The sequence below is a fragment of the Phoxinus phoxinus genome (genome assembly GCF_949152265.1).
Source record: "Phoxinus phoxinus genome assembly, chromosome: 8".
Lineage (NCBI taxonomy): Eukaryota > Metazoa > Chordata > Actinopteri > Cypriniformes > Leuciscidae > Phoxinus > Phoxinus phoxinus.
The window spans coordinates 27,826,537-27,847,278 of NC_136883.1; the positions used below are offsets into that span (position 1 = coordinate 27,826,537).

Sequence of the window (20,742 nt, forward strand, 5' to 3'; positions counted from 1 at the left end):
ACTAGTAGTCAGCGTGCATGAAACTGCTCCGATCCAGTAGACCAAGCAGGGCAGCATGTTTAAAGGGGAAAAAAGCAAGGGATCAAATGAACACCTGTCCTCTTCCCCATTCTCCCTTTCAGATGGGGCTCAGAGTAACGAGATTCCTGTTCATTAATAATAAAGAGTATGCATAATATATTAGTCATCTTGAATGGAGGGTTCTTGTAAACTTCACTCCCAGAGTCAGTAAAGGTCACATGTTTTCAATGTAAAACTAAAGATAGAATTTGGGCGTCAAGCACTCCTTATTTTCCTAGTAGCTTTGACGAATGCAGTAACTATTTGGCACCAAGAAAAACACATTAAAATAGTTAAAAATGACAAGACTTTTATGTTTAAAGACTGATGATTACAGCATGAATCAGTAACTGTATCATAAGAAAGCATGCGTAACACTTTTCGACTTGAAATACACTTTTCAACCTGGCTTTGATAAAGAGGGGACCATATTTTACTCAACACTGACCTCTTCGGACAACACCCCTTCAGAAACCTGAGACTAAAAGGGATACAACAGTTTGAAAGCTGATTTTGCCAAGAGTAACAAAGACACTGAGCCTCATAGTTTCATTACAATTATATTTTTAATCTGATAATTAATGTGTATGTCATAATTAACGAGAATCAGATCAATGAACTTTCACTTGAGATATACACTTGAATTTAGCATACTGTCATGATAGACTGCCATCTAGTGTTCAACAAAACTTCAACCAAACCATCATGTCATATTCACTCAACAAACTGAGCTCAGACAGGATTCAGTGGCATTACAATTAAAATCATTCACTTGAAATCTGTCAATCATTTTATAAGGGATGAAGATATATGTTATATATAGCTGGTTGACATTTAGGTCTGTCCAGACTAATTTCAATGATTGACAACTAAAATGAAAAGCAGTAATTTTAAATCAGCAGTAATGTAGTAGCAGAAAGGCTTGAACTTTTAAAGATGAACTGCCTTGTTTATTTTATTGTATGTTAATGTTCTCAGTATATAAAGGCAAGTGCAAACCTAATCAATAAACTAATTATGTCTTGGATCAATGTAGTAGTTCCCACTGTGAATTGCGATGTTTTTCTCTCCCCACACTGATCAATATAAAGATCTTTCAACCAGGCCATTCATTGTCTCCAAATGCAAGATTTGTACCAAATGCACTTTGCTGATGTTAAGAGAAGTAATAGCAGATTGAAACACGATAATTCTTTGCAACAAATTAAGCTACATTAATATACAACAAAGTGATCAAACAATTCCACTGTTGTTGGCCAGGAAAAAGATACACTGTATGTCAACCTTTTATGACAACATGGCTCAATAATAGGGCATATGAGTTACATTCTATGGGTTTAGTTAGACAGTACAAACAATTGTAAAACACAACTTTTAAAACATGACAACTTACCCTGGTCAGGCATTTATGACTGACACTCTCTAGTCCTGCTTTCACAATAAGTAGTTGTTGCCTCAATGTATGCCTGCGTGGTTTTATTGTATTCACTTGTTGTTTACCCATATCTACAACACAAATATGGCAATATTGTCATTTGATTTTGGAGGGTTTTTCACAAGGTGTTTGAAACCAACATACAAAATTACTGCTAGAAAAAGATTGGACTTTTGACTCAAAATCTAACCACAGTCAACTAGCCCCTGCAGTCACCACTAAATTATACTATTATAATATATTATTAGATTGCTACAAGTTTACCTTAAAGTTTAAGTGAAATTGTGGCCATACTATTATATACACTTGAAGTGAATTACGTCCTACCACTGGTGCAGAAATATTTCTCATAATAAAACCCATCTGTTCCCCTGTACCTCTGTTCATGTGCCTATCCGGGTACTTACTCACACTTTGTCCAATCAGAATCGAGCAGTAACATGGTCACAACGAGCTTTTCCTACGTATTTATCTAAATGCACTATTATTTTAAAGTGGTCATTGTGTATCGTGGTCAAAGTTAATCGAGAACACGCCACTGACTTCACATAACTAATCGTATCTGACAGTAAAAGAGAAGTGCGGGCTCGCGCGAGCACACCGCAGAAACGTGATGTTCTAATACGTCCTGACCAATCAGCTGCGTAGGAGCCAGTTTGCGTCAATGAGTGGGTGGAGTCGACTAATGGCTGACTGTTCACGGGGTGAACTCGGGTGAACTAAACTGACAACAATTGTGTAAATATTCGTGTCTAGTCGACGCTCATATTGTTATATGTAGATAACGTACGCTTGCATATGGATATATCATCTTTAAAAAAAAAACTTTAATGTTTTAGGAAAAATAAGTTAAACGGCTGTTTTTTCCCCTGTCTTGTGTCCATGTTGACGTTCGCGTGCTTGCTTTGTTTTCCTATGAGTGTTATTTTATATATATTAGTCCGTCATTTTACAGTAGTGTTGACTGTTTTGTCACGGCGTATGTTCTAATCTAAACAGACGGAGGCACGCGCATCGTGTCAATCACACCGTGTGTAACGTTAAAGCAATATGAATTTTGATTTAGTCACGGGCCATTCAGCTTCAACATGGGAAAAGATTTCCTTGAGCAAGGCTGAAGAAGACGTCACCGGATCTACTTTTTTAAAACCTGAATTGAGAAGTCTGGTGTTTCCTAGTTTGGGAGTAAGTTTGCTGGAGCATTCGTAAACTCACAAGGGACTGCAGTTCGTTTGGAGTAATGGTTGTCAATACGATCCACTGGTTCAGAAAGGGCTTACGGCTCCATGATAACCCATCACTGCTGGACTCTGTAATAGGAGCTGATACTCTGAGATGTGTTTACATACTGGACCCCTGGTTTGCAGGATCGTCCAACGTGGGAATCAGCAGATGGAGGTGAGTTTCCTTTGGATCAGACAGAGGACAGAGGGGATCAGACATCAGCACGTATGATAAGCCAAGTAGTCTATACTTATGTTTATACTACGTAGTACGTATAGTTATAACTAGTAAGTAATCCAATAATAACTAGTATATTTTCACTTTCCCTTGTAACTATTCATTAAGTGACAAGCATCTGTTAAATTAGTATCTAGTCCTTAGCTAGTACTAGGCACCATCCCTGAAGAGACAAATAACTAGGCTAGTCCAATGGAAAATTAGCAATTAAATTATATTGCTTAGGCTATTTGAATACATTTTTACAAGGCATGGATACTAGTATACAGTACATATTATTACCTAACGAGTAATAGTGGAATAATAGGTAGGCCTACCAACAACAAGGGGAACACATACTACAAAGTGAAGTTTTTTTATATAACGTTACTCTCTTAGCTGTAAGACCAGCTTACCTTTAAATAAAAAATGAACTTGTCAGCCACGAATAGCCCTCTTTTATGTAGTTATTTAAAAAATAATGTTTATGTTGGTTTAGGTAAGTTTTGGGATTGTTTACCATTTTGTAAGGATTAATGCTAGACAGATGTATCTATCTAACATACTTTGTGGTGGGACATCCTGGAGCGGTCACCCTCATAGCAGAGTTCTGATGTAACGTACAACAACTCAGCCAACTCTCCTCTCCACCGGTGCAGGACATGAGTAAGTAGGTCAGTGTGTCAGTATATGCTATTACCTCATTTCCCTGTCAGCACTGACCTACTTGTCCTTCTCCTTCTAACAGCATCTTGCCTACATTATGCCACCACTCCTCTTTAAAGTTGCTAAACTATAATCAAAATTATAACCCATGCAAAGGCTGGTCATGTGTATATGACGTTGTCACGGTTCGTTGTCACGCTTATTTGTACTGTACCATCTTTACAATGCAAATGCAGATCAGAAATTGCATCTGAAGTGATTTATGCAGAAGCATAATTTCATTTTAAATGGTTGGCTAAATATGTATTAAATCTGAAACTAAAATGCATGTCCTGTCATGACAACAACAGATTTTCAGAAAGGATTTAAATATGGTGAAATGTTTGTTGATAAAGTATTGATATATTTTTTTATACCATATTTAGTAAACACTTAAAAGGACAAGACTGTGAGTGTGTATACATTTTAATTATTTTATTTAATTCTACAGAATTGAACAGTACCGATCAAAAGTTTAGGCTCGGTAAGATTTGTTTCTCTTATGCTCACCTAGGCTGCATTTATTTGATCCAAAATAAAGCAAAAACTAATATTGTGAAATATTATAATGATTTAAAATAACTTCTATTTTAATATATTTAATAATGTCATTAATTCCTGTGATGCAAAGCTGAATTTTCCGCATCATTACTCCAGTCTTCAGTGTCACATGATCCATCAGAAATCAATTTGCTGATGTGGTGGCCAAGAAACATTTCTTATAATCAATTTTGAAAACATGATTATTATTATTATTTTATGAGTCTTTGATGAATTGAAAGTTCAAAAGAACAGTATTTGAAATAGAAATCTGTTGTAACATTCTAAATGTGTTTACTGTCTTTTTTGACCAATGTAATGCATCCTTTCTGTTGCTGAATTATTATTATTTTTTATTTGAAATCTTACTGACCCCAAACATTAATGTATGCCTAGTAAAATTTGTGCTGGAAAACACAAAACATTTGCTACTAGCATACTTTCTGGTCAATGCTGGCTTGTTATGTAGCACAAGCCAATGTGTTTGCATATGCAGATACATCGAAATGGCTGTGACCTGGAGGCCAGGACGTGCTGTTGGGGATCAGACGTCTCAAGGAAGGGTTGCAGAAAGGCTCAACTGGATGCTACTAGTGTTGTCACGATACTAGAATTTCTAACTTCGATACGATACCTTGAAAAATATCGATATTCGATACCATTTTCGATACCACAGAGAAAAAAACTGCTACAATATTAAGGTATTTTTTTTTATTTAAAGCTAAATATAACAAGTCTAGAACATGACAATGAGGTATATTTTACATGAACAAAAATGTCCTGAGTTCTATCTGTTAATATTTTTTAATTGGACCAGGGCTAACATGACCCGTTGTTTTTGTATAACCTACTGTTATCAAAGATTAACATATAGCCTACTGTAACAAAAAAGCACGTAACAGTATCAAATTGGAGGATAGAGTGTCAGTAATGTATAATAATAAGATTAAACATTCAATTTTCAGTTAAAGGCATTTCATTATTGAATTCAGAGATTGTCTACCTGTTTAGTTTAATTAATATCTGTGTAATCAAATTGATGATAATCGCTAATGAAGGCAAATTGCAGAATTAAAGAATAATTTTCTGAATAAAGTTAAATAGGCACAAGTTAATTTACATTTGACCACAGTTGAAATATTTACTTGTCTAAGATTCCTCAGTCAGATTATGTTAACTTTAAGAATTATGGTGAAAAAACGAGACAACACAGACTCATATCAACAACAATACTAGGCCATCTTGGTTAATGTTTCAGAAAAGTTAAAATGAGAAGAGTTACAGTTTCCTTTAGGATTTTTTTAGCAGTGCGGAAAGGTCTGTCCAAACAACAAACACCCCTGATGCTGAGCGTAGCCTATGATTGCTAAATGGTACCCCTGGAGCCTGTTCCTTTTCAACTAGGCTAAAATAATTTTAAAAAATGAGTGATGTGAGGGATTATTGATTGTCAAACAATCTTTTGGGTGCCCGCAGCCCGCTTGCAGTGTGAAGCGCGTGTCTGCGCTATTCTCTGACATACCCGCTCGCAGTGTGAAGCGCGTGTCCGCGCTATTCTCTGACATACCCGCTCGCGGTGTGTAGCCCGTGTCCACCATAGACAGTGGTGTCCACGCTATTCTCCGACTCCGACATGCCCGCTCGCGGTGTGTAGCGCGTGTCCACGCTATTCTCCGACTCCGACATGCCCGCTCGCGGTGTGTTTTTACGCGTGTCCGCGCTATTCTCCTACATGCCCGCTCGCGGTGTTCTTTATCAATCAACCAAGCCGGTCGCGGGGGCGCCGCCCTCGCCATCTTTCCATTCACTTCACTTTTGCTATTTAACCAGAGCGAATGAGACGAGTGCGTCACGTGTGGTGTTTGTCAACGCGCCTTTGGAGAGAAGTGAAAGTGACCGCTCGGCTAGTATCGATACTTCGGGAAATTAGTATTGGTACCGTTCAGATATTTCAGTATCGATATTTATCGAAATATCGATATTTTTGACAACACTAGATGCTACTAATATACAGTCCCACAAGAGGACTTCTGAACACACAACACTCTAGCTCAGATAGGATTATATACTTATTACTCCTTTATTACATTATATATTTAGTGCAGCCAAAAACAAAATCATGCATACTATTTTAAAATGTGTCCAGTGTTTATTTAATTATTGATTCAATCCAGGTATATAAGTGGTTTTAACTGGGTCATTCAACAAAACGGTGACTGTTAAACAACTAAGCTGAAACAACTAAAAACCCCACAGCCTTGGAAAACTGGATAAATGAGGTAGACTCATTGAAGAGGCTCAAAAGCATTGTAAATGATTTAAGTCTTAAAACTCCATGGGCATTTTTATAAAGAATAAGTAAAAATATTCTTAATCCTCATCCAGCAAATTGCATATGACTGGAAGAGTCATGCAAATTTATTGGTTAAAAAGAAGGATCCCTAAATAACACTCAGCTTTTAAACCTGGAATCCTGAAATGTATTCTTTTTTTCTTTTTTTACACTTTCCTAACTGAATCTAGCAGCACCCATAGATTAAGTTTCAAAAAGTTATGGACAATGAGAGGCTTCGGAATTAAAAAGGTTAAGAAACACTAGTGTAGCAAACTACTAAATAAGATAGATTTATTTCTGCTAAGTTTTCACTTTCTATTTTAAGAAATATTAGGCATTCTGAACACAGCCCAGAATGGAATTAGTGTGCTTTTCATACTGGTAGTTCGTTAGTGCTCTCTGCTGGACTCTTGCTTTGACTGCAAGAATGTCAGAAAAATCCCTCTTTTGTTGCTGCAAGAAATTAAAATGAATAACTATGTCTATCTAAAGTACTGTTTTATTTGCTCATTACTGACTGTTGAGATTAAATGTTGATTAATTATTCTTTGTTTTACAGGTTTTTGCTGCAGTGTCTTGAGGACTTGGACGCCAGCCTTCGTAAACTTAACTCTCGCCTCTTTGTCATCAGGGGACAACCCACGGATGTTTTTCCAAGACTATTTAAGGTCAACGAACAGTCCACTTGAGACTAGTCAACCGTTTTCTGTAAAGCATTACTTGCTCTGTGTGTTTATGCTGTGCCACTTATTTGACTCGCCTCTCCCTCTCTTTTTTTTCTGCTTAGGAGTGGAAAATCAGCCGGCTGTCATATGAGTATGACTCCGAGCCCTTTGGGAAGGATCGTGATGCCGCCATTAAGAAGCTGGCCAGTGAGGCAGGGGTGGAAGTCTTCGTCAGGATCTCCCACACACTCTATGATCTGGACAAGTGAGTGTATCTAGTCATTGCCATATGCCCATATGACTCCCACGTAGTTGCCAGCAGTCCTGTGGGAAGCTGTTACCCATCTTGTCTGATATTTAACTCTTTATTGAGAATGTCATGTAGACAGATATTGAGAGATCACACCGATGCAAAGTTATATTAATCTTTCATTTGAATGTCAAAAAGTGCTAAATATTCTAATAGTAAAGATAAAAAATACAGAACACGGACAAACCACAGTCTGAATATTCATCGTCTGCCAGCCACAATAAAAATGAATTCGCTTCAACCTTTCCGAACTTTATGAAAGATTATTTTATGCATGTGTGAGGAATTGGAAGCAAGCAGAATACGGATGTTTCTAAAACACACTCTGCATCATCGCTCATGTGGTTAAAAACTGAGCTCAGAATCAATTCTGAAAGTCGTTGGAGAGAGAATCGCGATGCATCCATTTTTTTTCTCCCACCCCTAATATTATAATAATTATTACATTTTACCTTTGTTGTAATTTTTCATATTTTCAATGTATGAATTTATGTTTACATTAATACTTGATATTGCGGTTTACCTGGAAAAATTGTGGTAAATAAATTACACGCTTCACCATTAATTTGTATCTTTAAGGTGATAATTTGTTTGTTATAGTAACTAACTTTTTTATTAAACAGTTTACTCAATGTATTAATGTAATTTTATATTTATGTTAATATATATAATGTTGCCTGCCTGTTTAAAAGCATAATAGCTTTTGCTGTACTGAGAATCATGCAAGTTCTTTTTTTTTTGGCTTTGAATTTTGATATCTTGACAACACAAAAATCCAATAATATTGCTTATACAGTAGATCCTAATCACTGACTCATGTGTTCCCTTTCTCCAGGATTATAGAGTTAAACGGAGGACAGTCTCCTCTCACCTATAAACGATTTCAGACCCTCATCAGCAGAATGGATCCTGTGGACATATCAGCGGAGACGATCACAGCTGGAGTCATGGGCAAATGCGTAACACCCATCAGCGAAGACCATGATGACAAGTTTGGCGTACCCTCACTGGAGGAGCTCGGTGAGACACCCGTGTTCCTTAACTTTTCCTATGTGTGCATGTGTCTGTTGTAGATGAGATTTTGAATCAGTATGTGTGGCTTCAGGTTTTGAAACAGAGGGGCTGTCAACAGCTGTGTGGCCTGGTGGAGAGACTGAAGCTCTGACTCGATTAGAGAGACACCTGGAGAGGAAGGTAAGCATCTACTCTGTTACGTTGTCTTACCGTTATAAATACAGATAAAACATCCATATTTATAACTTTAATAAACTATAATCACTGGCTTCCGGTAATGGCCGTTTTACTAAACAATTCAGGATTTACTGTAGCATAAGATACTTTTTTCAAAAACATAACATTTTACTGACACCAACGTTTTGAAGTGTAGTATGTGACCTACTTCCTAATGTTTTTTCTTTTCTTTTTTAATTGCAGGCTTGGGTGGCTAATTTCGAGCGTCCCAGAATGAATTCTAATTCCTTGCTGGCCAGCCCCACAGGCCTGAGCCCTTACCTCCGGTTTGGCTGCCTATCCTGCAGACTTTTCTATTTCAAACTCACAGACCTCTACAGAAAGGTAAAGAGTACAACACTGTCTTACTCTGACATTTAAGGCACTCTTCATCATTGTCATAATTGATTGTAAGATCGGAAGTGGCTGACAAGTTATTCTCATACTTTTTTCCCCCTGGCTTTTTCGATCGCAGGTCAAGAAGAACAGCGTCCCACCACTGTCCCTTTACGGTCAGCTGCTCTGGCGTGAGTTCTTCTACACGCCCGCCACTAACAACCCACACTTCGACAAAATGGAGTTTAATCCCATCTGCGTGCAGATCCCGTGGGACAGGAATCCCGAAGCCTTGGCGAAGTGGGCTGAGGGGCGGACTGGTTTCCCATGGATTGATGCCATAATGACCCAGTTGAGGCAGGAGGGGTGGATTCACCATCTGGCCAGGCACGCTGTTGCTTGCTTCCTCACGCGTGGAGACCTGTGGATCAGCTGGGAAGAGGGCATGAAGGTACTGCCATCAGTAGCTCTATTAAAATATGTACCTTGAAATGCAATGTAAGTCACTTTGGATGTCTTTTGGATGTTTTATGTCTTGAGCAAGACACTTTACTCCATGTTGCTTCAGGGGGATTGTCCCTGCAATAAATGCACTGTAAGTCGCTTTGGATAAAAGCGTCTGCCAAATGCATAAATGTAAATGTAATGTAAATATTTCCATCTGAAGTTGCAAATTAACATGATGTGCAAAACTGGAATATTGTATACAAAAATTTCATTAAAAGATCTGCTGTTGCTTTCTGCATTAGAATCTATATTGATATTATGTTTGTTTTCAAAGGTGTTTGAAGAGTTGTTGCTGGATGCTGACTGGAGCGTCAACGCAGGAAGCTGGATGTGGCTTTCATGCAGCTCATTCTTCCAGCAGTTCTTTCACTGTTACTGTCCGGTGAGCTTCGGTCGACGTACCGACCCTAATGGAGACTATATAAGGTGCCACTCAGTCTTAACCCTTGTTTACATACTAATATTTACTTCACTGTAAATTGCAAGTTTGGTTAAAGCTGTTTTTTATTATTATTATTTATTATTACAGGCGGTATCTGCCCATTTTGAGGGGCTTCCCTGCCAAATTCATCTATGAACCTTGGAATGCCCCAGAAAGTGTTCAGAAGAATGCTAAGTGCATAATTGGAGTGCACTACCCCAAACCCATGGTTAATCACGCTGAGGCCAGCAGGATAAACATCGAGCGAATGAAGCAGATTTACCAGCAGCTGTCCTGCTACCGGGGCCTTGGTAAGAAAACTTTTAGTTTTAGTTGAGTCCATTTGTTGAGTGATATGTCAATTAAATGCCACTGTTTAGCTGTGATATCTTGGGTTTTAATGGATCTTCTCGTATTGCTTGTCAGGCCTCCTTGCAACTGTTCCATCCAGCACAGCCAACAATGGAGATGGTAATGGAGCAGGTCCTTCCTCAGCAGACAACTCACAGGAGAGCACTCACATTACAGGTATGTCATTGTCATGCATCTTATATTTCTATAAATAATTTATTTTGACTTTTGTAGTTGGACTCAAGTGGACTCATACCCGTTTTTAGTTGTGATGGTGTCTCAGTCCACAATACATTCACACAGGTGTTTTAGGAAACCAATCAAATTGAATACGAATAATAATATTAAATAATAAAAATTGTTATTAATATACTTAAGACAAATGTTACTGTTGTATATTACAAATATGAAAAATTAATATTTGATCATTATTATAATTTTTACATTGAAAAAGTTGTTTTCAATCAGCTGAACAAATTCTTAAGCTCGAACGGATACTTTGACAATTTTCAATCTGGTTTCCGATCGCATCACAGTACAGAGACAGCGCTCATAAAGATAATAAACGATATTCGCTTAAATACTGATACAGGCAAATTATCAGTGCTGGTTCTACTCGACCTCAGTGCTGCATTTGACACTGTTGATCACAACATACTTCTTGACAGGCTGGAAAACTGGGTGGGGCTTTCTGGGATAGTCCTAAAATGGTTCAGGTCATACTTAGAAGCGAGAGGTTATTATGTGAGTATAGGAGACCATAAGTCTGAGTGGACATCCATGACATGCGGAGTTCCTCAAGGCTCAATTCTTGCGCCACTCCTATTCAACCTGTACATGCTCCCAATGAGCCAAATAATGAGAAAGAACCAAATTGCTTACCACAGATAGGCAGACGACACGCAGATCTACTAAGCCCTATCGCCTAACGATTACAGCCCCATTGACTCCCTGTTCCAATGCATTGATGAAGTAAACAGTTGGATGTGCCAAAACTTTCTTCAGTTAAACAAAGACAAAACTGAAGTCATTGCGTTTGGAAACAAAGATGAAGTCCTCAAGGTGAATGCATACCTTCACTCTAGGGGTCAAACAACTAAACATCAAGTCAGGAATCTTGGTGTGTCTCTAGAGCAGGGGTGGGGAACCTTTTTCCTATCAAGGGCCATTTACAATTTTTTAACATTCTTTAAGTGCCATTGTAATGAAGTTCAGTGATTGGAAGGAAGAAGACAGGGTCGGCGTGACTGGGACTCGTACGTTTTATTGGAAACTCAAAACTATAAACAAAACAAAAGGTGTGCAGGCAGTGCATTCACCATAACCTCGTTACAGCACAAAAACAGTCACACAATAATACTCTTTCCACAGCTTGGGCTCAACTCTTTCCACTAAATCAGCACAGACTCATTCCTCTTTTAGTCGGCCACTCATTCCACTTGCTGTCGACCACTAAAATCAACTTTTAGTCAGCCACACATTCTACTTGCTGTCAGCCACTCATTCCACTTTTAGTCGGCCACTCATTCCACTTTGCTGTCGGCCACTAATTTTTTTTCTTCAGATTTACCTTTTCCATCACTGCAAGTGCATCCCCACAAACTAGGCAGACTGGCTTGCCTTTCACTTCAACAAAAACATTTATTGAAAAGCGCGACATTCTGAATCTACCTTTCTATTTTTGACAGTCACCAATGCATATCAGCGATGACAACCGCTACGTGTCTGTTGCGTTCGTTCTGACTGTGACCAGGACACAGTCGGAAGCGACCACCCAGAAACCTGACTCTATTATGTTATGTTATAATATTATTGTATATTATCTATTATATTATATCTATTATATTATCCACTTTAATACATTATTAATACGCAAATGACTAAACAAAAGTAAAAGCAGTAGCTCCTCGTGGACGACTACCACACACATAAAGTAAAGTCCATGCCTGGTCCTCCGCTGTCTTCGTTCCGATGCTTTTATGCGCCCTGAAGCTGATCAGTGAGAAACTTGAAACCGGTGCGGCGCGCCGTGAGAAACTTGAAACCGGTGCGGCGCGCGCGACTCCGAAGCTCATCCGTGAGAAACTTGAAACTCGTGCTGCTTGCCACTTTGCCTATTTTGTGTTTTCTATCACAGGAAAAGTAATTGCTGAGATTTTTGGTTCCGAATTTTTTTGGGGGTTTTTTTTTCGGGAGGAATTGACTCGCGGGTCAACGCGAGTTAACACTTAAGCGGGTTAACACTTTTTTTGGAGTGTTAACTCGCCGGACGTTCCCCACCCCTGCTCTAGAGTCAGACTTTAGCTTCAGTAGTCATGGCAAAGCCATAACCAGAGCCCGTCTACGGAGAGCCTGTTCACTCCCTATTAAGTCCTATTGTACCGAATTTTGGTTGTAGTTCCACCAGAGTTCCACTGGGGGCGATCATCCCCGAGTGCAAAATGAATGGGAGTCTATGGGGCTAGACGGCTAAATTTGTACCTTTCAGCCGATTGCCGTTGAGAAATCTCAGATTTGATTGTAGGTTTGGCAAGTTCAACATGGGTTATAGGTCGAAAATTGAATGAACGAGTACTTATGTCCTTTCGATTTCTTACAGGTTGAGTTGTTGTTGCCCATAACACGCTAGCATTCTGCTAATGAACGCTGATTGGTCAGTGAAGGACTGGTTACGACCAGAGATACCGCTTGATGGCATCATGGCATCCGAAGTGGGAACAGAATGTATTCTAGCAGAAACTCTTCTAGCACGTGTGTTTACCTGTGTCCGCTGTGCTGGCGATGCCTCGAGAGAAAATAAAGTGCAGAGCGCGAAAGCACCACAGTGACTGAAGGATTGCCGTAAAGCAGTATCTCTGGTCGAACGATGTGTATGACGTCATTGACATTTTGAAAGACTTTTTAAAGCAAATAAGTGACTCTAAAAAATCTAACACCCAGCAATGTGCAATTTCTTTGCATCTCCTTTCGAATACAACATTCAAATTACTAGACAAAAAATTATATCTTGAGAAAAGTGGATTTTGAGGGGTATAGCTCCATAGACCTCCATTCATTCTGCACTCGTCCTGTGAGCGCCCTCATATGGAATCAGAGTGGAACTGCAACCAGTCAGAAGCCGGAAGTGTAGCGAGAGTGAACCTTCTCCCCTTATTAGACATTCTCTGCCATAACTAAATCCGCATACTATCATTTGAAAAACATTGCAAGAATTAGATGCTTTGTTTCCATTCAAGACTTAGAGAAACTTGTGCATGCTTTCATCACCAGCAGGGTGGATTATTGTAATGGACTCCTCACTGGCCTTCCCAAAAAGACCATAAGACAGTTGCAGCTCATACAAAACGCTGCTGCCAGGATTCTGAGCAGAACCAGAAAATATGAACACATCACACCAGTCCTCAGGTCTTTACACTGGCTCCCAGTCACATTTAGGATTGATTTTAAAGTATTATTACTGGTATATAAATAATTTAATGGCCTAGGACCTCAATACATTGCAGATATGCTCACTGAATATAAACCCAACAGATCACTCAGATCATTAGGATCACATCAACTAGAAATACCAAGGGTTCACTCAAAGCAAGGAGAGTTCGCTTTTAGCTATTATGCCAGCCGCAGCTGGAACCAGCTTCCAGAAGAGATCAGGTGTGCTCCTACAGTAGCCACATTCAAATCCAGACTCAAAACACTTCTGTTTAGCTTTGCATTTACTGAATGAGCACTGTGCCACTGTGCGTCCGACTGTTTGCACTGTATTTTATTTTTTTATTCTAAACTGTTTTAATTATTCTTGTTTCTTTTGATTATTTTAATTTCTTCTATGTAAAGCACTTTGAATTACCATTGTGTATGAAATGTGCTTTATAAATAAACTTGCCTTGCCTATTATTGGCAGTTTGGATGATTTCAGTCGTTTGTGTTTACCCTTTATTTACCAGTGCACCCATCAAGAGCAAGTTCTCAACCAGAGTTCCCACCTTTTACAGTGTCATGTGATCAAAAGCCTGTCAACAGTGTGCAACCACAGCCAGGTGTGTGTTGACACAGATGCTTGGAATTTGAAATAAATAAATGCTGCTTACATGTGAAGTGTGAACTAGTTCGTAGGCTGCTTGAATAGCATGTCTTTCTTTCCAAACTAGGTCACTCAGGTGGTGATATAGTTGGACAAGTTCACAAACAGTTACAAAGAGGTGTTCTTTTCTGTTCTCAATGACAGACTCGTTTAAACACAACTGCCATTGAAAAGAAGGGCTTAGCATGTTTGTAAAGGATAATGTTGATGAAAGCACAGACTTTTCAAAATCAGTGCTATTCATCTGTGGACAGTTACTGTTCAAAATGTTGGTGGCAGTAAGTTTTTTAAAAAGAAATCCAAAAGAATACATTAAAACAGTAATATTGTGAAATATTATATGTTTTTTCTATTTTCAATATATTTTAAAATGTCAATTATTCCTGTGATGTTAAAGCTGAATTTTCCGCATCATTGCTCCAATCTTCAGTGTCACATGATACCGGTACTTCAGAAATCATTCTAATATGCCGGTTTGCTGCTCAAGAAACATTTCTACATTTCTTCTCATTGATTGCTAAATATTTTAGTGAAAACCATGATGCTTTTTTCAGGATACTTTGATAAATAGAAAGTTCAAAAGAACAGTATTTATTTAAAATCAAAATATTTGTGTTCAAATAAAGTATTTACTGTCACTTGTGATCAAATTAATGCATCCTTCCTGAATAAAAGTATTACTTTCTTCTTTTAAAAAAATCTGACCCCAAACTTTTGAATGAAACTCCAACAAAAATGGCATAAAAATATATAACCTCACATGCTGTTTTTGTTTTGTGTGTGTGTGTGTGTGTTCAGGAAGTGGGACGAGTACTTTGAAGCGACATAGTGAAGAACGAGCATCAGAACATGCATTGAAGTTTCAGAGGCAATATAGTTACTAGCCACCACGGAAGCAAGGAGATGCACAGACCTCTCTTCAGTCTAGTGATGGGACCTGTGGCATGATGGACAGCGTCTCCGCATGCCCGTTATCAACTCCTCCATACTTAGCTTTGCCCTTTGGCATGGTGTCATTCTACCTGTAAAGCTTGAGTTTGCGTTGAATTGTGGAGGAAAATATTTTGTAGTATTTACACAATCCTACTGTCATTCATCGGTTTCTCTTTCCAAGTGTGTGTATGTTGCATACCATTTGATGTCCCTTTGTGGAATGTTATCTGATTATTTTGGCAATAACAGTTTTAAACTATTCTATATAATATTAAGAGGGATTTATTTGGAAATGTATACAATCCCCCAATTGAGAATGTTTCAACTAGTTGCTCTTCGGCAAGTCAAAGAATTTGATTGATTTAAATGTTCAATTCTAATTTATCAATAGGCTAATTTATAAATGGACACATTAACATGTCTATAATGTCCAGAGCAAAAATCTGTATATTTTGTCAGATTTTTGCTTTTTGTAATGGAGTAACTATATGATTGAGGCTTTTGCACAAGTGGATTTGTTTCAAGACTATTGCTGGGAAAAATATGCAAAACATTGTACATAACTTATTTTTGCTTATTTATAGACTCGCTGTTATATTTTTTTATATGAGATTTTTTTTGGAGTGTTAAAGTCTTTATAACTCACCATTAAAACATGATAGACCTGTTAGTAAATTGCAATTATTATGATATGATTGGGAATTAATAGATTATTTTAAGCATGTTCATCAGCATTCACATGTAAAATATTATTATTGAAAATTTAGAATTTTCTTAACATTCATTATCAGTGTTAGCTAGTAATGGACCAAATGTAATCTATTTTACGTGATCAGATTACTTCGCTAGATTACGCCCTATTACTACATTTTAAATATATAGATATACAGGGAAGACCCATTGCTTTCCAAAAAAGTATGTTTTACAATATACTGTTCAATAGTTTGGGGTTTACAATATGTTTTTAAAATAAATCTCTATTGCTCACCAAGGCTGTATATTTGAGAGAGAGAAAAACATATTTAGAAATATTACTGGGATTTTAAATAATTTATCTGTATTTTAACATAATTTATTCCTGTTATGGCAAAGCTGAATTTTTTTAGCATCATTACTCCAGTCGTCAATGTCACGTGAAGAAATCATTCTAATATGATGATTTGGTGATCAACAAACATTTATTATTGGTGTTGAAAACAGTTGTTCTGCTTAATATCTGCAGAAACTGTTACATTTTTGCAGAAAGAAAAGCTATTTGAAGCTATTATTTGAAATATTTTTTGTGACAATGTAAAGGTCTGTCACTTTATACTTTTGTTTAATTAAAGGAGTGTTAGTAGGTACAAATTACAAAGTACATTAGATTTTCATCAAAACATGCTAAGACAATTTAGACTCTTATTTGTGTTGTTGTTGATAAAGGTGAAGGTGATATATTTTCCATTTTTAGGGCTGTAGGCAGCACGAAAAAAAAGAAAGGATACGAATATTAGCAAATAATCAAGTAGCCTATTAATATATATATATATATATATTTTTTTACTTATCTGGTTCTTTAACCTGTAAACACCATTTATTATATCCAGCCACTCCCATTGGATGTCACATGGTGAACCAAACCGATATTTATAAGCCCCATAATTTAACTGGGTTTGAAGTCGAGAAGGAAACACCTTAACCCAATGGACGACGGTCGTTTGTAACAGAAAGAAACCAGATAAGCTGCTCTTAGTGAAAGTCGTAAATGATGACGATGATGAACATTGAAGGGGAGGAGATGCGCAAACCAATCCGGCTCATAGCGGCTGCCTGCAGGGACATGGGCATAGGAAAGAACGGACAGCTTCCCTGGAGTCTTCCGTAAGAGATACCCAAATCATCAGTAATTTTATCCAGTTGGAATACCTGTATTTTGTGAATAATATTAGTTATGACCTTATGACTGAATAGATGAATTCATAAACGACGCGACGTCTGACGAATATTTGACCGAACATTCGACACTGTACACTTCGCTGTCTCTTTACTTTTTTAGTAAAGTTTAGAGGCACAAGAGGCACAAAGTTTAGAGGCACCTAGTTTAGAGGCACAAAAATCTTATGTTGTGAAACAAATTAGATTTATTAGCTTATATAAATTGTTGTATAACACAAAACGAGCCTAGCATGGAAAGCAGTTCATTTTAAAAACTTCAAATCATCACCTGTGTCTGTCAGAGAGGTCTTGACCTTCTGGACTGTAAAAACAATTGATTTTGAGGCCGGTATTTGGTGTCCTATTCGTGGAATATGCCATAGAACTTTAGAACTCTTAACTGAATGTCATAGTCAGCAGGTTTTTGAATTAGAGGTGTGGAAACTCCCAACGCCCGCCCATTCCAGATAAGAGACATCATGCAGACAGATAGCATAGTGGTTGTAACCAATTGGTATTTTTTTGTATCTTTCTGGTATAGAATATTATGTATATAAGCCTGTTCAGCCATAAATATTAAATACAATCAATGCATGCAGGATAACCTTGGCTCAACTCTGATTTAGGCACACAGCCCTTCTTCTTTAAAAGCTATAAACACATCAAAAATATTTGTCATGCAGTTCAAATTGCATTTGCACACTACGCAGTTAACAAAGTTGTATTAATATTTATCCAAATGGCACATGTATAATATGTCTAATGTGCTCATGTTGTTCACAGAAAAGAATTTCAGTTCTTTCTGGATACAATTACAGCTGTGTCCGCACCTGGTAAGGTTAATTTAATGTTTGGTTTGATTTAAATTCTAATTGGCACAGTGATCTTAATTCTTGTAGTGTGAAGAAAAAATTAATGAAATAATTTTATTTTGGTGCACCTCAGGGAAGAAGAACCTGGTTGTCTGGGGCAGAGTCTCCTGGTTCTCCTGTCCTGAGACAGTCTTCCCTTTGGCCAATTGCATCAATTTGGTATTGAGCAGGAAGCTGAAGTAGGAATATTCATTTATAAACAATTGTATGGATATACACTTCACTTTAAAAGTTTGAGGTCGGTAAGATCACAGGAATAATTACATTTTGTATTACAAACAGTTTTTTATTTTATTTCACAATTTTACAGTTTTTACTGTATTTTTGATCAATTAAATGCAGCCTTGGTGCATTCTTTCTTCTTGAAAAAAGAATTGACTGACCCCAAACCTTTGAAATGTACTGTATATTATGATTTCTGTGTTTATTTACTGTATGTCAAGTTCGTTTGATTATTTTGCATCACCTCAGTGCAGATCTTCCACGTGTCCACTATCTGTGTAAGGATTTCGAGTCAGTAATTCGCCTGGTTTCTGAGCCTCCTTTATGTCACATTGTGGAGACCATCTGGGTTTTAGGGGGCCCTGAAGTGTATAAGGTGAGAAGCCTGATTTATGCAATGTTCACATTTATGCAAATGTTAATTAATACAGTCATTTAGTTTATATTTGTAACTGTGCGATTTAGGAAAGTCTTGAGCATCCATGGTGTGATCTCATCTATCTCACCAACATCATGGCCGACTTTGACTGTGATGTGTTTTTCCCAAAGTTTGACCGCAGCGTTTTCAGAAAACAAAAGGGGTAGGATTATCCTCGGATTTATTCTTTGTGTTTCAATGATAATACTTATACCTCATTTGAGCACCGCTGTTTTTTTTAGTTGTCTGTTATTTAGTATCATTGAGATACTACAATACGGTTTTTATATTTTAATTTATTTGAGTTTTTCAGTGATGAAAATGTATTTTTTATGCTTCTCGTTTCAGTTGTAGTTAACTATATAACCTTGATTTGTCTTTGTATATTTTCTTTATATTAGCTTTCCCGGAGTACCAGATGAAATTCATGAAGAAAATGGTATTCAATTTCAATTTCAAGTCTTCAAGAAAGAAGCTTAAGCCGAGGACTGGAATCAAGACTGTCAAACGTGATGCTTGATTTTTTTGTTGATTTAGATGTTTACATAGTATGAAACAGCATTTTACAGCATTTTATTGGGTTTAATACAGTTATGTCGGCTTTATAGAATCTAACAATATAGAGTGGTGCAGGTATGATGTCAGAACCCGTAAGTCTAATTCGCCACTGGTTCCTTTGAGATTTTCCTCTGGGGTTTTATAATGTTTTTTATGTGTAAAATAAAGCCTTTGGTAAACATAACTTGACAATACTTTGACGATTTGTTCTACAACATAAACTGCACACACCCATTGCGGTTAAACAAAAATGCAGTTATGTTCAGTTCAGGGATATTTCACCCAAAAATGAAAATTGTCATTAATTACTCACCCTCATGTTGTTCCAAACCCGTACGACTTTCGTTCCATCTTCAAAACACAAATGAAGATCTTTTTGATGAAATCTGAGATTTCTGTTTGAGAAACGATTGCTTTAAATGATGAACAGATTGAATTTAGGCTTGTATTCACGTTCACGTTCAACTCACACATCAGTTGCGGTAAACAGAAGCTCAAGCCAATGAGGTTCATTCTCGTGTTACGCAGCACTTTTGAGCTTCTATAAGAACCAAGGTTTGTACGTCAAGCAGGTTCGGTTGAGCTTCTGTAAATGTTTGTTGATCAATGTTTATAAGTGAATAAATGCATAAATTAAATCTGCGATTGATAACATTTGGACTAAACTGCTCAATTGATATGGATTAGATTTAAAAACATTTTAAAGCATCATAGAGTTAGTTGCGTATAGCTGTCAATGGAGGGACAGACAGCTCTCAGATTTCATCAAAAATATCTTCCATTTGTGTTCCGAAGATGAATTGACAGATTTTTGGGTGAACTAACCCTTTAATACGTAACTAGAGTAGACAGTTTTGGGTGTGAGTGTGTGCAGTGTACATTGTAGAGAAAAAAGTCAAAATATCCTCAAGTTATATTTACCACAGGCTTTACTCATAAATTGAAAAACCCCACAGGAAAATCTTGATGGAACCAGCAGCGAATTAGACTTCTGTTCTGATGTCATGCCTGCACTACTGCACAGAAAAACACTTTATCTCAAAGGCTCTGTTAGCAGCTAACTGGTGGTACTTCACCACCATCCAAATCATAACCATTTCAAAGCTGCTAGTTCTTCAGATAAACCCTATGAACATTATTTTCCTAATTCTGTCAGGACCACTATCGTCAAATATGATTGACAATTAGCATACAGTTTGGATTGGCGGTATGGTTCCGTTCTGGGGTGCGTTTCCCGAAAGCATCGTTAGCCAACTATGGTCGCAAGTTCAGTCGTTATCAGCATAGTTCAACGATTTGGTGTTTCCCGAAACCATCGTTCCAACGAACGTTCGCAAACAGCATCGCAAACTTGTGTGGTTGGAAAGACTGCTCTCGAGCTGTGGTTAGAAGCATAGTTTCTAGTTTAC

At 37.5% G+C, this 20,742-nt stretch overlaps 3 protein-coding genes across 7 annotated transcripts in view; 2 read left to right on the forward strand and 1 right to left on the reverse strand.

Annotated features, from left to right (window-relative positions):
- The window catches only part of btbd11b (BTB (POZ) domain containing 11b), a 64,124-nt gene extending 62,036 nt beyond the window's left edge, over nt 1–2,088 (reverse strand). For 2 of the 3 annotated variants that reach the window (XM_079621896.1, XM_079621898.1), the window contains exons 1-2: nt 1,903–2,088; nt 1,454–1,566 (exon numbers count right to left, since the gene is read on the reverse strand). The gene's annotated coding sequence lies outside the window, so the exon portion shown is untranslated. Of the gene's footprint in view, nt 1–1,453; nt 1,567–1,759; nt 1,870–1,902 lie in introns of those variants that run through there. The other variant, XM_079621897.1, reaches the window with a different exon arrangement.
- A 53-nt stretch (nt 2,089–2,141) lies between these two features.
- Nucleotides 2,142–16,336, forward strand: cry1b (cryptochrome circadian regulator 1b). Of its 2 annotated transcripts, XM_079621909.1 has the most exons (12): nt 2,142–2,893; nt 7,075–7,183; nt 7,303–7,445; nt 8,326–8,510; nt 8,596–8,684; nt 8,925–9,065; nt 9,196–9,507; nt 9,838–9,989; nt 10,093–10,295; nt 10,411–10,512; nt 14,280–14,372; nt 15,215–16,335. In XM_079621909.1, the coding sequence occupies exons 1-12, from the start codon at nt 2,736–2,738 to the stop codon at nt 15,298–15,300; spliced, it is 1,773 nt and encodes a 590-aa protein (XP_079478035.1). In that variant the 5' UTR covers nt 2,142–2,735; the 3' UTR covers nt 15,301–16,335. The 2 variants fall into 2 exon arrangements, with proteins under 2 accessions (XP_079478035.1, XP_079478036.1); XM_079621910.1 differs by lacking the exon at nt 14,280–14,372 and having other exon boundaries at nt 15,215–16,336.
- A 638-nt stretch (nt 16,337–16,974) lies between these two features.
- Nucleotides 16,975–19,385, forward strand: LOC307003485 (dihydrofolate reductase). Of its 2 annotated transcripts, none has more exons than XM_079621927.1 (6): nt 16,975–17,209; nt 18,047–18,096; nt 18,209–18,314; nt 18,607–18,733; nt 18,823–18,938; nt 19,177–19,385. In XM_079621927.1, exons 1-6 carry the CDS (start codon nt 17,094–17,096, stop codon nt 19,253–19,255), a joined length of 594 nt encoding a protein of 197 aa, XP_079478053.1. In that variant the 5' UTR covers nt 16,975–17,093; the 3' UTR covers nt 19,256–19,385. The 2 variants fall into 2 exon arrangements, with proteins under 2 accessions (XP_079478053.1, XP_079478054.1); XM_079621928.1 differs by having other exon boundaries at nt 18,907–18,938.
- Nucleotides 19,386–20,742: the final 1,357 nt, after the last annotated feature.